The sequence below is a fragment of the Oncorhynchus kisutch genome, linkage group LG5, assembly GCF_002021735.2.
Source record: "Oncorhynchus kisutch isolate 150728-3 linkage group LG5, Okis_V2, whole genome shotgun sequence".
NCBI classification, from domain to species: Eukaryota; Metazoa; Chordata; class Actinopteri; order Salmoniformes; family Salmonidae; genus Oncorhynchus; species Oncorhynchus kisutch.
The window spans coordinates 55,384,893-55,402,340 of NC_034178.2; the positions used below are offsets into that span (position 1 = coordinate 55,384,893).

Here is a 17,448-nt window from a genome sequence, read left to right on the forward strand (position 1 = left end):
CCAAGGGGGGGGGGCGCCAACCCAGACAGGAAGATCACATCAGTGACTCAACCCACTCAAGTGACGCACCCCTCCTAGGGACGGTATGAAAGAGCCCTAGTAAGCCAGTGACTCAGCCCCTGTAATAGGGTTAGAGGCAGAGAATCCCAGTGGAAAGAGGGGAACCGGCCAGGCAGAGACAGCAAGGGCGGTTCGTTGCTCCAGAGTCTTTCCGTTCACCTTCACACTCCTGGGCCAGACTACACTCAATCATATGACCCACTGAAGAGATGAGTCTTCAGTAAAGACTTAAAGGTTGAGACCGAGTTTGCGTCTCTCACATGGGTAGGCAGACCATTCCATAAAAATGGAGCTCTATACGAGAAAGCCCTGCCTCCAGCTGTTTGTGTGTGTATATATATATATATCACACACAGGGAGAGGGGGAGGGAGTCACCAGCTAAGTATTTATTCACATCGGGTTCTAATCCTGTCCTCTGTTGAAACTGGTGTGTGTGCACGTGTGCGTGTGCATGTGTGAGACAGTTATACTACAGTTGAAGTCGAACGTTTACATACACTTAGGTTGGAGTCATTAAAACTCATTTTTCAACCACTCCACAAATTTCTTGTTAACAAACTATTGTTTTGGAAGTCGGTTAGGACATCTACTTTGTGCATGACACAAGTCATTTTTCCAACAATTGTTTACAGACCGATTATTTCACTTATAATTCACTGTATCACAATTCCAGTGGGTCAGAAGTTTACATACACTAAGTTGACTGTGCCTTTAAACAGCTTGGAAAATTCCAGAAAATTATGTCATGGCTTTAGAAGCTTCTGATCGGCTAATTGACACCATTTGAGTCAATTGGAGTGTACCTGTGGATGTATTTCAAGGCCTACCTTCAAACTCAGTGCCTCTCTTCTTGACATCATGGGAAGATGATAATAAATCAGCCAAGACCTCAGAAAAAAAAGGATCCATATACACAGTTAAACGAGTCCTATATCGACATAACCTGAAAGGCAACTCGGCAAGGAAGTAGCCACTGCTCCAAATCTGCCATAAAAAAGCCAGACTACGGTTTGCATCTGCACATAGGGACAAAGATTGTACTTTTTGGAGAAATGTCCTCTGGTCTGATGAAACAAAAATAGAGCTGTTTTGCCATAATGACCATCGTTATGTTTGGAGGAAAAAGGGGGAAGCTTGCAAGCCGAAGAACACCATCCCAACCGTGAAGCACGGGGGTGGCAGCATCATGTTGTGAGGGTGCTTTGCTGCAGGAGGGACTGGTGCACTTCACAAAATAGATGGCTTCATGAGGATGAAAATTATGTGGATATATTGAGGCATCATCTCAAGACATCAGTCAGGAAGTTAAAGCTGGTTTGCAAATGGGTCTTCCAAATGGACAATGACCCCAACCATACTTCCAAAGTTGTGGCAAAATGGCTTAAGGACAACAAAGTCAAGGTATTGGAGTGGCCATCACAAATCCCTGACCTCAATTCTATAGAATATTTGTGGGCTGAACTGAAAAAGCGTGTGCGAGCAAGGAGGCCTACAAACCTCACTCAGTTACACCAGCTCTGTCATGAGCCAAAATTGACCCAACTTATTGTGGGAAGCTTGTGGAAGGCTACCCAAAATGTTACACAATTTAAAGGCAATGCTACCAAATACTAATTGAGTGTATGTAAACTTCTGAAGCACTGGGAATGTGATGAAAGAAATTAAAGCTGAAATAAATCATTCACTCTAATTTTTACTCTGATTAAATTGTGAAAAACTGAGTTTAAATGTAAGGTGTATGTAAACTTCCGACATCAACTGTATGTTTAACACTCTGTAGTAAGGGAGCCAATTACTCTTCTCTGATTGTCCCTCTCACTCGTCCCCAGGCCCTCAGCCCAGTGCTTTTTAGGGGTTGCCAGGTACAGGTCATTGGGATTTTACTGACAGACTAAGACAGGGCTTTTTATACTAGCGATAAAATATCAGTCAATATTTACTGTAAAACAGGCCAGGGCAGACTTTATAGCTACAGCCCGAATATAGAGAGGGTCGAACAGACCAAATAAAGCTGTGTTCTTTTCCGAGTCGATGACAAGTGCAACTTTATTTGATTTAAAAACAGTTCTGTAGAATGGGAAATGCTGTGAGTGTGTGAGATTTGATCCCCCCTTTTGGAATCAGCCTAACCATGCAACCATTTCTGCACCACTGGCTCATTGAGCACAAGACTGAAGGCCATTTGTGGCAGGATTTCTCATCATGGGGAGTCTTACAGCGACTTTAAAAATGAATGCAAGGGGAACAAACAATATATGGGAATTCAATGGAATGCATAGGATTAGAATATATACAATATGATTTAAAGTTATGTAAGATATTTAGTGTGCATTAGGGCTGTGCAGAGAGCTTTGGGAGGGCAGGTGCTCAAAATAAAATAGGCGAATTCATAACTTGAAATTCATGCTATATACCAACTGTCTTTGTAGCCAACATGTAAACATTTGTAGGCCTATTTGTTTTCTGCAACAACACAATCACTCATCACACATGCCACTGACTCCTAGGCCTACTAACTAGACAACAAATGTATTGACATTGGGAAAAGAGTGGCTGTCAGCTGATCGTAGCGAATAATGATGTAAATTTGCCAGCTAGCTAGTTAGCTATGCTGTCAAAACAAACATGTTTTTACTTGACTTCAGTTTGTTCTGCTGCTGTGCCAACATCTGCCTTTACAAACACGCAGTCGAATTGCCCCCTTCTTGACCCCCAACAGTGAGAGATATACACATGACAGATCCAACATAAAGTAGCCTACCAGTATTCAAACACCCAGTGTCAGTAGCAAGTGGCCGTTGCATGCAGAAGTTAGACAGGTGCACTTGGGGCTGGAGGGTCAGGGAGGGGGAATTTCCTGAGATTCAAGAGTTTATGAAATGAACTAGTTTGATGTGCAATTAGTTACATTTAAAATATGTTTTTTAAAGAGACAGGGAAAAGGAGGGCAAAAGGGCAGGTTCTTGGGCACTGGTTGAGCCCTATCTGCATGCATGTGTGTGCATGTGCGTGCACGTGTGTGTGTGGTTGGTGTTATGCTCAGCTCAGTGATAGACTGTAAGTTAAAGCTATGCACCATGCTACCCTATAGCAGGACAGGGTTGCTAATAGTAACAGAGTCTGAGAACCGGAAAGTTTGCATCCTTTCACTTAAGAGATGCGCTGTTAGCCAAATCAGGCTGTAAGTGAATGGGAATTATACAGTCTTCCGAAAAATGTTGACACCCTTTGACTTTTTCCACATTTTGTTGTCTTACAGCCTGAATTTAAAATGTATTACATTTGGATTTTTTTTGTCGCTGGCCTACCCACAATTCCTCATAATGTCAAAGTGGAATTATGTTTTATAACATTTATACAAATTAATTAAAAATGACAAGCTGAAATGTCTTCAGTCAATAAGTCTTGAACCACTTTGTTATTGCAAGCCTAAATAAGTTCATGAATAAAAATGTGCTTCACAAGTTGCATGGACTCACTCTGTGTGCATTAATAGTGTTTAACATTATTTTGTAATAACTAGCTCATCTCTGTACCCCACACATATAATTATATGTAAGGTCCCTCAGTTGAGCAGTGAATTTCAAACACAGATTACACCACAAAGACCAGGGAAGTTTTCCATGCCTCGCTAAGAAGGGCACCTATTGGTAGATGGGTAAAAATGAAAAAAAGCAGACATTGAATATCCATTTGAGCATGGTGAAGTTATTAATTAGACTTTGGTGTATCAATGCACCCAGTCACTACAAAGATACAGGCGTCCTTCCTAACTCCGTTGCCGGAGAGGAAGGAAAGCGGCAACCATGCCAATGGTGACTTTAAAACAGTTAGAGTTTAATGGCTGTGATAGGAGAGAATTGAGTATGGATCAACAAACATTGTAGTTACTTCACAATACTAACCTAATTGAGGGAAAATAATAAAAATAAGAAATATTCCAAAATATGCATCCTGTTTGCAAGAAGATATTACAGTAATACTGCAAAAAATGTGGCAAATCAATAGACTCTTTGTCCTGAATACAACATGTTATGTTTGGGGAACATCCAATACAAGACATTACTGAGTACCACTTGAAAAGAATAATGGGCAAATGTTGCACAATCCAGGTGTGGAAAGCACTGTATTTCTGTACATAATTTTCAATAAATGTTCAAACATTTCTAAAAAAATGTTTTCACTTTGTCATCATCTGGTGTTGTGTGTAGATGGGTGAGGGAAAAAAACTATTTACTCTAATCAGTTTTGAATTGAGGCTCTAACACAACAAAATGTGCAATCCTTCAAGGGGTATGAATACTTTCTGAAGGCACTGTAAGAGAGATCCAGCCGATCTTCTGATAAAGGATGCAGTGATGAGTATTAAACCTGTCACCTGTGATAAAGTGAAGCTCGCTATCATACCCTGCATCCAAGGGTTTTAGAGTAGTGGCTGCTGCAGGAAGTTGGCAGGAAGGCTTTCCCATACAACCTGCTTCCTGCTGCTTAGGGAGAGGCATGATCTATGTCTATAAAAGAAGCATACTGTAAATATCAGCATCTTAACTAACTCATCTGTATGTTTGTTAAACATAACATTTTTGTCATTCCAGAAGGACATATATTTATAGGCGAGAACCTGCTCGATGAAAGAACCATCCAAAGCATAAATGTGTAAACCATCTGAAATATTTCTACAAGAATTAGAAAACAACATACTTTTATTTTTTTCCGCATTAAGTACGGATTTTAAATCTACAAGGGCTTTCTGCAGGGCAACAAAATCAGATTACAGCTCTAACATAGGCTGGTCAGTAGTAGGGGCAATAGTGTACATAACAGTGCCATCTGCATACAGATGAATGTTACTGATTTTTGCAGATAAACCAATATAATTTATATGAATATTAATAGGTCCCAAAATTAACCCCTGTGGGACACCTTTAGTAATGTCGAAGTAATTTCACTTGACCCCATCAGAAAGCACACAGTGTCCTGTCTGACAGATACTTCTCAAACCACTCGTGAGACACCTTGGCCGAGGCCCATCTCAGACAACCTCTGAAAGAGTAGGGCATGGTCGACAGTATAAAATCCCTTGGATAGGTCTATAAATATGGCAGCACAGTGATTCCTATAATCTAAGCAATTTAACAAATGATTTAAGACAAGTGTAGTTGCTGAAGCGGTGCTATGTCCAGGTCTAAAACCAGATTGGTGCATATTATTAAGAATATAATTTGAATTTAAATAATAATAATAATAAATAATAATTTTAAATAATAAATAATAATTTTTTTGCAAGGCAATATAGTATAGAAATTGGGCAGAAGTTATACAAAGGTTCTACAATGAGGTGGCAGAAAGCTGCAGTAGAAAAGGATCAAACCATTCAGCTCCTGTGGATTCTTTTACATACATTTTTTGCAAGGCAGTACCCCTTAAAATTGTTAAAATGAAGAAAATGAAGTGAGTGCTTGGAAGTGCATCATTCTCTGCTATCTGTTTAGAGGTGAATAAAAGACTCCCTCTAGTGGAACTTTCAGAGTAATTTCAAAAACCATTATTTCAAATAGGTGGCTTGCTGAGGCAAAATGCTTATCAACTGTAATTTTTGTCTGTTATGGGACCAGAGGTGGTCCTAACCCGCTGGGGCAATGAGGGGTGGAGTTTTGTTTAAAAGATTTTGACCACTTTTCAGAAGTGAGCTAGATTTCCACCACATTCAGACACACAATTCCAGAAGTATGTTAACTTTGCTTTTCTAACCAGAGTAAGATATCTATTTCTCAAGTGTTTGAAGAATTAGAATTAGAATCAGTCAATCTAGCCTTAGGCCAAGCTACATTTCTTTCATGAAATCTTTGACAATTCATGCGTGACAAATGGGTTAGATCTGTCCCTTCCCCTTCATCTTTTATATGGGGCATGCTTACCTGCAACAGAGTTAAACAGAGAGGTATAACCTTTAAGGGCCTGATCCGAATCAGAGATAGAGGACACACCCTCCCAATCATACAACCCCAGGTCATACAGGAAATGTTGCTAATTGAAAGTTTAAAAAATTATCCTTATAATAATGTGCGGACGTGATTAATATTGAATTCTTAATATTTAATAATAATATACATTTAATAGTTTAATATCGCTAATGCAGGTAATTGGACAATGGTCACTGAGCTCATTAGCAAAGATTCCATTGGCTATACACTTTTGAGGAGCATTTTTCAGAATGATATCCAAAATAATAGATTTGAAAAAGTTAAAGTTTTTCTCAGTACAAATACACTACATGACCAAAAGTATGTAGACACCTGCTCGTCGAACATCTCATTCCAAAATCATGGGAATTATTATGGAGTTGGTACCCCTTTGCTGCTATAACAGCCCCTTCTCTTCTATGAAGGCTTTCCACTAGATGTTGGAACATTTCTGCGGGGACTTGCTTTTGTTCAGACACGAGCATTAGTGAGGTTGGGTACTGATGTTGGGCGGTTAGGCCTGGCTCGCAGTTGGCATTCCAATTAATCCCAAAGTAGTTGATGGAGTTGAGGTCAGGGCTCTGTGCAGGCCAGTAAAGTTCTTCCACACCGATCTCGACAAACCATTTCTGTATGGACCTCACTTTGTGCATGTGGGCATTGTCATGCTGAAACAGGAAAGGCCCTTCCCCAAACTGTTTTTATTTGTATTTATTATGGATCCCTATTAGCTGCTGCCAAACCTTCCTTCTAACCTTCCTGGGGTCCAGCAAAATTAAGGCAGTTTATACAATTTTAATAACATTACAATATATTCACAGATTTCACAACACACTGTGTGCCCTCAGGCCCCTACTCCACCACTACTGCATATCTACAGTACTAAATCCAAATGTATGTATAGTGTATGTATAGTGCGTATTGTGTGTGTGTGTATGCATGTGTCTGTGCCAATGTTTGTGTTGCTTCACAGTCCCCGCTGTTCCATAGGGTGTTTTTTAATCCGTTTTTTAATCAGATCTTACTGCTTGCGTCAGTTACTTGGGGAAGGCTTTGCCACAAAGATGGAAGCACAGAATCATCTAGAATGTAATTGTATGCTCTAGCATTAAGATTTCCCTTCACTCGAACTAAGGGGCCTAGCCCAAACCATGAAAAACAATTGGATCTATGCATTGGGGCAGGTAGCATTTTTCTGGTATCTGCCAAACCCATATTTGTCCGTTGGACTGCCAGATGATGAAGGGTGATTCATCACACCAGATAACGCGTTTCCACTGCTCCAGAGTCCAATGGTTGCGAGCTTTACACCACTCCAGGCGACACTTGGCATTGCGCATGGTGATTTTAGGCTTGTATGCGGCTGCTCGGCCAGTTATTGTGCTGACGGAACTCTTTAGTGAGTGTTGCAACGAGGACAGACAATTTTTACGTGCTTAAACATTTGGTGGTCCTGTTCTGTGAGCTTGTGTGGCCTACCACTTCACGACTGAGCCGTTGTTGCTCCTATACATTTTCACTTCACAATAACAGCATTTACAGTTGACTGGGGCAGCTCTAGCAGGGCAGAAATGTGATGAACTCACTTGTCGGAAAGGTGGCATTGTTTCTATTATTAACATTAGAAATATGATGACCATGCATTGCTTTTGCAAAAAATACATAGCCTTTTCATTGTAAGCACATTTACAGCCAGACTTCTTGATCTCATCTGATTAATCAATTTTTTGCAGAATGTGTTGCAGTAATGTAGTTTCTGTGATGAAAAACTATAGTTGCATGTCCATGTTCACTCTTTTGAGGCAAAAAACACTTGACTTTCAATATGAATTGTGACCCCTGTCAATACACAGCTGGACTCACCTATTCCTGCTTTCTTCCGTTGTGCTATTTACAAACAAACAGGTCACTGGCTCAACTGTTCTTGGGAACTATGGTAAGCTTCATAATGTAAAATAATGTGACATGTGAAATGCAGAACGCAGTCTGCTTTATCTCCTAACATATTGCACAAGTTGACTGCAGGTATTTACTTAAAAAGTAGCTACAATTATTAACATTCATTGAAAAATGTAAAATAAATATGTTCAACAGTATTGATGGTATTGAAAAACCCTCCGGTTGCTGTTTCCATATACTCTGGTAAACTGTATACCGCCCAAGTCTATGGCGCTCCCTCACTTCTTTCAATTTGAGAATAGACGGAGCTGGTAAAACTATTTTTAGAAAATGTATTCTGTTAATTTCTAAACAAATTATATTTAATTACCACAAATTCAATGAAAACAATAGAATGACAAACCAAATAAGTTTATATAGATTAGCAACCTAGAGGTAGGTAAATGGTGATTTCTTCCCTGTCTTCTCTCTGGTGTTGACGAGAATGATGAAGAACTATAGGCTATGTGTGTGCACCGCGAAGGCCCATCAGAGGTTTGACCACTTTATTCCCGAACCAGAGTGGCCACGGTAAAGCCCAAGGAGCCTGACTATCTCTGGAAGTTGCTGTAGCCCTGCTTGGGATATTTATCCTACATTTTGGCTAATGGTTGAGACACAGGGCCCGTTCTAGATTGGTATGTCAGGGTGGGCAATTGGAAATATGAATTGTTGGAGGTAATAATGAATTTAGGTTATAGTTTATTGAGATGCATGAATACACCAAAAGCTTGATTTATGGCTGTTTTGAAACACATTTTCTGCAATTACTTTCCTGTAAGTAAGTTTATGTTCACTACTTGGTCAATTGATTTGATAGCATGTTTAATCTATGCAAAAATTGTTCATCCCTTTTTTAAATTCAGTAATAGGATATATTGTAAACATGTATTCAAGCTAATCAAATCAAAGTTTATTTAAGCTACACAATACAATGTAATACCTACTCACAATAAATCTCTTCTCATAAACACTGTAACATATTAAGCTATGTATATTTTTGTATTTACATTAGACTATAGCCTACAGCTAGTTATACCACGTAGTCGTAGGCCTATTAGGCTAGGCCTACTGCAAACTATTGTTGTTTGTTCCTGAACTGGCCGACTGGCAGAACTATCCTTCATCTACCCTTCAGCACCACAAGTTGGTTCAATTTCTGCAACATCATTGTGAGATCCTGGAGCTGTCCTTTCAGTCTTGCAAGATCACATAATGATTCATTTGCATTTTACATAAGAGAACAGAATATAATACCATAGCATAGTAAGCCCGTAACGTTACTGTTACACCAAAAATACCTCCTCAATTGCAATGACATTTTAGGATTTTTAGCTGAAGCTGAATAGTATTTTTTTTTATCATGCGTCTTAACTCAACTGAGCGCCACTAGGCAGGATACACACAGAGTGTACAAAACATTATGAACACATTCTTAATATTGAGTGGCACCCCTTCGCCCACAGAACAGCATCAATTCGTCAGGCATGGACTCTACAAGGTGTCAAAAGCGTTCCCCAGGGATGCTGGCCCATGTTGACTCCAATGCTTCCCACAGTTGTGTAAAGTAGGCTTGATATCCTTTGGGTGGTGATTCTTGATACACACCGTGAACTGTTGAGCGTGAAAAACCCAGCTGCGTTGCAGTTCTTGACACACTCAGACCGATGCGCCTGGCACCTACTACCATACCCTGTTCAAAGGCACTTACATATTTTTTCTTGCTCATTCACCCTGTGAATGGCAGATATACACAATCCATGTCTGAATTGTCTCAAGGCTTAAAAATCCTTCTTTAACCTGTCTCCTCCCCTTCATCTACACTGATTGACATAGATTAAACAAGTGACATCAATAAGGGATCATATATTTCACCTGGATTCACCTGGTTAGTCTATGTCATGGAAATAGCAGGTGTTCCTAAAGTTTGTACACTCATTCTATGCTTTGATTGATCAAAATACAAGAAAAGCTAATAGTTAACACCATTGGCTATCATTCTCTCAGGGAACAGTAATTCAAGATGCTCTAAATGCATATTCCCATATGATTGGCATGGAGATGCAGTTTGGACTTTTCCCTGGTAAAACGTGAAACAATTATAATTCACGATTGACAATGATGATGGCCTATTTTGAAATTAAGTAGCCTATGCCTAACTTGGTGTTTGAGTGTAGTCAAAATGTAAAATGTTCTTTAGACAATATGTGTGGGCATAGGCAGACGTTGTAATTGGAGGATGCATTTTATGCATATTCAAAAATGATCGGTTATTCAATTGGCTACATCTATCGATACAAACTTTGATTGAGAAAATTATCATTTACAATTTTTTCGCTCTCCCTCACCTAAAAAATAGCACTACACCACTGGTGTGTACATGCTTGCAACTATGCGTGCATCCATCCGTGCGTGTGTGCTCATTTGTGCGTGCGTGTGTTTTTTGCTAGATACCAACCACACTGTTATATGGGTTCACTGGGTTGTTCTTTTTTTGTTCCATGCCTTCTATAAAATCTAATAATAGCATCAAACTCTTTCTGCACCTGTGCATGTGTGAGTGAGTGCGGACGTGCGTGTGGAACAAGGGGAATGAGTCAATCCATAGAGCATAAACAGAAACCAAACAGCCCAATACATCCAAACTGTCATGGGGCGATGCAGGAGGAGAAGGAAACAACGGTAGGTAGGTAGGTAGGTAGGTAGGTAGGTAGGTAGGTAGGTAGGTAGGTAGGTAGGTAGGTAGGTAGGTAGGTAGGTACAGTTAGATTGATAGATACAGATAGATTGATAGATATAGATAGATTGATAGATATAGACAGTTAGATTGATAGATATAGATAGTTAGATTGATAGATATAGATAGTTAGATTGATAGATATAGATAGATACAGATAGATACAGTTAGATTGATAGATATAGATAGATAGATACAGATAGATAGATAGATAGATAGATAGATAGATAGATAGATACAGTTAGATATGTACAGTAAGATAGATAGATACAGTTAGGGAGGTAGCTAGGTACTGTACGTTAGAGAGGGCCTTCTATGCCATCAAAAGGAACATACATTTCAACATACCAATTAGGATTTAGCTAAAAATACTTGAATCAGTCATAGAGCCCATTGCCCTTTATAGTTGTGAGGTCTGGGGTCCGCTCACCAACCAAGACTTCACAAAATGGGACAAACACCAAATTGAGACTCTGCATGCAGAAGTCTGCCAAAATATCCTACGTGTACAACGTAGAACACCAAATAATGCATGCAGAGCAGAATTAGGCCAATACCCACTAATTATCAAAATCCAGAAAAGAGCCGATTCCCAAACCTTCCATGACAAAGCCATCACCTACAGAGAGATGAACCTGGAGAAGAGTCCCCTAAGCAAGCTGGCAGATAATTACTTGACACATTAGAAAGAATTAACAAAAGAACAGAGCAAACTAGAATGCCATTTGGCCCTAAACAGAGAGTATACAGTGGCAGAATACCTGACCACTGTGACTGACCCAAACTTAAGGAAAGCTTTGACTATGTACAGACTCAGTGAGCATAGCCTTGCTATTGAGAAAGGCCGCCGTAGGCAGACATGGCTCTCAAGAGAGGACAGGCTATGTGCTCATTGCCCACAAAATGAGGTGGAAACTGAGCGGCACTTCCTAACCTCCTGCCCAATGTATGACCATATTAGAGAGACATATTTCCCTCAGATTACATAGATCCACAAAGAATTCAAAAACAAATCCAATTTTGATAAACTCCCATATCTACTGGGTGAAATTCCACAGTGTGCCATCACAGCAACAAGATTTGTGACCTGTTGCCACAAGAAAAGGGTAACCAGTAAAGAACAAACACCATTGTAAATACAACCCATATTTATGCTTATTTATTTTCCCTTGTGTACCCTTAACCATTTGTACATCGTTGCAACACTGTTTATATACGTAATATGACATTTGTAATGTCTTTATTGTTTTGAAACTTCTGTATGTGTAATGTTTACTGTTACTTTTTTATTGTTTATTTCACTTTTGTATAATGTCTACCTCACTTGCTTTGGCAATGTTAAGACATTTCCCATGCCAATAAAGGTAGGTAGGTACAGTAAGATAGATAGATACAGTTAGGGAGGGAGGTACAGTAAGATAGGTAGGTAGATATAGATCTTCATTGTCATCTGTCTCTTACTGCATCTGTCTCTGATTGCACGATGGCTGTGTGTGTTGCTGTGTGTGTGGCTATGTGTGTATTTCAGAGTTGCCTATTGAATAATTCACAATGGTGACATTGCTGTGCCTCTAAAGTGTTTTTCCATGTGAACTTGGAGAGTGACATTGAGGGTGGGGGGGCAACAAAAAACACACAATTTATCCTAAATAGCAGTGAGAGAGAGTGGTGAGAGAGAGAGTGGTGAGAGAGAGAGTGGTGAGCGAGAGAGAGTGGTGAGCGAGAGAGAGTGGTGAGCGAGAGAGAGTGGTGAGCGAGAGAGAGTGGTGAGCGAGAGAGAGTGGTGAGCGAGAGAGAGTGGTGAGCGAGAGAGAGGTGAGCGAGAGAGTGGTGAGCGAGAGAGTGGTGAGCGAGAGAGTGGTGAGCGAGAGAGTGGTGAGCGAGAGAGTGGTGAGAGAGAGAGTGGTGAGAGAGAGAGTGGTGAGCGAGAGAGAGTGGCGAGCGAGAGAGAGTGGCGAGTGAGAGAGTGGCGAGAGAGAGAGTGGTGAGCGAGAGAGAGTGGTGAGCGAGAGAGAGTGGTGAGCGAGAGAGAGTGGTGAGCGAGAGAGAGTGGTGAGCGAGAGAGAGAGAGAGTGGTGAGCGAGAGAGTGGTGAGCGAGAGAGAGTGGTGAGCGAGAGAGTGGTGAGAGAGTGGTGAGCGAGAGAGTGGTGAGCGAGAGAGTGGTGAGAGAGAGAGTGGTGAGCGAGAGAGAGTGGTGAGCGAGAGAGAGAGTGGTGAGCGAGAGAGAGAGTGGTGAGCGAGAGAGAGTGGTGAACGAGAGAGAGTGGTGAGCGAGAGTGGTGAGAGAGAGAGTGGTGAGAGAGAGAGAGAGTGGTGAGCGAGAGAGAGTGGTGAGCGAGAGAGAGTGGTGAGAGAGAGAGTGGTGAGAGAGAGAGTGGTGAGAGAGAGAGTGGAGAGAGAGTGAGTGGTGAGAGAGTGAGTGGTGAGAGAGTGGTGAGAGAGTGGTGAGAGAGAGAGGTGAGAGAGAGTGGTGAGAGAGAGAGTGGTGAGAGAGAGAGTGGTGAGAGAGAGAGTGGTGAGAGAGAGGTGAGAGAGAGAGGTGAGAGAGAGTGGTGAGAGAGAGGTGAGAGAGAGTGGTGAGAGAGAGAGTGGTGAGAGAGAGAGTGGTGAGAGAGAGAGTGGTGAGAGAGAGGTGAGAGAGAGTGGTGAGAGAGAGAGTGGTGAGAGAGAGAGTGGTGAGCGAGAGAGAGTGGTGAGCGAGAGAGAGTGGAGAGAGAGAGAGTGGTGAGCGAGAGAGAGAGTGGTGAGCGAGAGAGAGAGTGGTGAGCGAGAGAGAGAGTGGTGAGCGAGAGAGAGAGAGTGGTGAGAGAGAGAGTGGTGAGAGAGAGAGTGGTGAGAGAGAGTGGCTCGTAGAAATAAAAAAGGAAATGCTTTATCATCTCAATAATAGATAGATGGAGTGCAGTTCTTGTGGGAGTCAGACAGGGTTCGGATGGCTGATGTGGATGGATTGTTATAATGGCTGGTAATGGTGAGAAAAACCAGTTATGTTTTTGTTTGTAAAGCCTCTTCTCGGGCCATGACACACACGGCTGTGAGAGGCTGCTGGCCTGGGACGTGCCGTGCAGTGCTTCTGGGGTTGGATGAGGGGACGGACCGCATGTGATGTTATTGTTATAATAACTCGCCCTCCGTAGGGAAACCCTCCATGGGTGGAGAGACAACCTGTGGTGCTGCTGGGAAGGATGGGGTAGGGTGGGGTGGGAGGGATTGGGTGGGTGGGATGGGAGACTCAGGATGTGCCTGGTTAGAGACTGGCCGTGGAGACACATTTCCTGGATAGAGAGGTGCTGCCTGCTGGGCTACTGGGATCGCTTAGAGACAGACACAATGTGCCTGGTTATAGCTGGCATGGGGATCCATGGGGATCCACTCTCTCGGTGGAGAGAGCCTACGGTGCTGGGAGGTATCATGGGAAGGATAGGATGAGAGACCGGCAGGATGTGCTTGGTTACACACACCATGGGGATCCCCTCCCTAGGTGGAGAGACACTGTGGTCCTGGGAGGGAAGGGAATTGTGGACACTGGACAGAATGTGCCTGCTAATAGTGACTGGCCATGGGGAATGGGTTAGGGTTGGACAGGTTGTGCCTGGTTAGGCCAGGGGTATCCAGGGGGATACCCTACCTTGGTGTGTGTTCTCAAGGGGGAAGGCTCTGTCTGTACCCGCACTCACCCCACCATGAGTCATGCAGCTCACATGCAAACACTGTCTGAGCAAAGTGAGCCACACAAACACACACACCACACACACAGGGTGGACACTCGCCTTATTTCCCAGGAACTCCACCTATTCATTTGATCCCGAATCTTTCCTTTTATTTAAATGTCACTGTTGTTTTAGTGACCCAACTCAGAGACAGTCCTCACTTTTTCATTGGTGGCATACGTTCAGCAACCACCCTTTAATACAGTTTACTGCATATGATTTGTTAATGTACAGCATTTGAATTGGTCTTTGCAGTTAGTAAGTGTAACTGTACGTGTGTGTGTGTGTGTCATGTTTTTGAAAATGTGTGTTTCCTGTGCTGCAGGGGGGCGTTCTCGGAGGTGGTGCTAGCGGAGGAAAAGGGGACACAGAGGCTGGTAGCCATCAAGTGTATCCCAAAGAAGGCTCTGGAGGGCAAGGAGAACAACATAGAGAATGAGATCGCTGTGCTGCACAGGTCAGTAATATAGAGAATAAGATCACTGAGCTGCCCAGATCAGTAACATAGAGAATGAGATTGCTGTGCTGTACAGGTCAGTAACATAGAGAATGAGATTGCTGTGCTGCACAGGTCAGTAACATAGAGAATGAGATCGCTGTGCTGTACAGGTCAGTAACATAGAGAATAAGATCACAGTATTGCACAGGTCAGTAACATAGAGAATGAGATCGCTGTGCTGCACAGGTCAGTAATATAGAGAATAAGATCGCTGAGCTGCCCAGATCAGTAACATAGAGAATGAGATTGCTGTGCTGTACAGGTCAGTAACATAGAGCATGAGATTGCTGTGCTGCACAGGTCAGTAACATAGAGAATGAGATCGCTGAGCTGCCCAGATCAGTAACCTAGAGAATGAGATTGCTGTGCTGTACAGGTCAGTAACATAGAGAATGAGATTGCTGTGCTGCACAGGTCAGTAACATAGAGAATAAGATCACAGTATTGCACAGGTCAGTAACATAGAGATTGAGATCGCTGTGCTGTACAGGTCAGTAACATAGAGAATGAGATTGCTGTGCTGCACAGATCAAGACAACACACTGCACCACACCACCACATAACACAATATCCTTAATAATACCAGGTTGTTCCCCCATCATCAGTCATTGAAATGACTTAATAGTCCTTATGGTCAGGAACGAGGCTGAGGGATCATAACACACAGGGTCTATCAATGTAAAGGACTGACTGCATGGTATTGATTGGCTCATCATGGTAATGTACAGCAGAGCCAGCTTGTTGTAAAGCAGTAGTATGTGGTTATAGTATATGGAGGTCAATGGAGAAAGGGGACTGGCTGGATTCATGTTATGGTATATTATGGTATGGTATAGCATGGTATGGTGTAGTATGGTATATCATGGTATGGTGTATTATGGTATAGCATGGTTTGGTGTAGTATGGTATAGCATGGTATGGTGTAGTATGGTATAGCATGGTATGGTGTAGTATGGTAAAGCATGGTATGGTGTAGTATGGTATGGTATGGTATCTATGTGTCAGTTGAAACAATGGGTTGTTCACCAGAAATGTCAGGAGTAAAGAAGCCCTATTTTTAGTGTTCTTGTTGCCAGGGTAACATCACACAGAGGCAGAGGGAGATTGTGTGTGTGGAGTTCCTTTCTGCAGTGTAATGAAGAAAGAGAAGGAGAGAGAGCAAGAGAGAAGGCAAAAAAAAGAGAGAGAGACAGCAGGAGAGAGATGGGTTTGTGATGAGGGAGAGCGTGATACAAAGAAATACTCATAGACAGACACTGACTTGGATCCCAACACACTTATACTTTCTCCTTCCTCCTCTCTCCTTTACAGCAAGAACACACAGTGTCACATATCACCTACATAACTGCTTATAACAACAGAGCAGAACAACAGTGTATTACCAGTGCTGTTTTTTCCAGTGTATTTCCCTCAGTCACTGTAGAACTCCCCCTAACTGGCTAGTTTCTCTCTCATCAGTGGTGCTGAATGAAGACCTGGACACTGGTGTTCAACCAATGTCAGTGGCTGGCCCCATATTCTGGCTAGAGATTATGAAACACTCATGTATGTCAGACCACTGTTTGATGTGGTGAGAAAACAACTGGCCCTACGAGTAGGTTAGTTCTGTATTGATTGGATCCCGTATATGGATCTTTCTTTGAGCATTAGCCTAATGTTTTTTTGTGTCACTCCTACACACTCTTACACACAGCAATGGTGCCACCTGGCGATCATATGACAGTATTGTACTCATAACAATATCCCTGTATTTCTGTCTTACTCACTCTGTCTTTTTGTCTTTTCAGAATCAAGCACACCAACATTGTTTCACTGAAGGACATCTTTGAGAGCACATCCCACCTGTATCTGGTCATGCAGCTGTGAGTCTCCTCTTTCTTTCTTTCTTTCTTTCTTTCTTTCTTTCTTTCTTTCTTTCTTTCTTTCTTTCTTTCTTTCTTTCTTTCTTTCTTTCTTTCTTTCTTTCTTTCTTTCTTTCTTTCTTTCTTTCTTTCTTTCTTTCTCTCTTTCTTTTTCTCTCTCTCTCTCTCTGGTAATGTTGCATTAAACATGTTTCTCATTCAGTGTACTGTAGGTCATAAATCGGGGACAGATTGGGGGATTGGTTTGGAGTATGAGTTCAATACATGTGGGTGTGTGTAAAGCCTCTCCCTTTAATGTTTATCCTCTGTCTCGATCAGGGTGTCTGGAGGGGAGCTGTTTGACCGCATCGTAGAGAAGGGTTTCTACACAGAGAGAGACGCCAGCCAACTCATCCACCAGATCCTGGACGCTGTCAAATACCTCCATGACATGGGCATCGTACACAGGGACCTGAAGGTACTCCAACTCTTCACACACACACACACACACACACACACACACACACACACACACACACACACACACACACACACACACACACACACACACACACACACACACACTCAAACACACACACATTTACACATGCACAAATACATACACACATCTCCATGACATGAGCATCCTACACAGGGGACCTGAGGGCTCAGAAGAGGGGAGAGGGCTGATCTGTTTG

General features: G+C 42.1%; 1 protein-coding gene across 2 annotated transcripts in view; it reads left to right on the top strand.

The window, feature by feature from the left end:
* The window catches only part of LOC109891609 (calcium/calmodulin-dependent protein kinase type 1-like), a 44,864-nt gene that overhangs the window by 16,512 nt on the left and 10,904 nt on the right, over nucleotides 1–17,448 (top strand). For both annotated transcript variants that reach the window (XM_031825443.1, XM_031825444.1), the window contains 3 exons: nucleotides 14,736–14,867; nucleotides 16,697–16,771; nucleotides 17,090–17,228. In XM_031825443.1, the coding sequence (XP_031681303.1) occupies nucleotides 14,736–14,867; nucleotides 16,697–16,771; nucleotides 17,090–17,228 (346 nt within the window). The remainder of the gene's footprint in view (nucleotides 1–14,735; nucleotides 14,868–16,696; nucleotides 16,772–17,089; nucleotides 17,229–17,448) is intronic.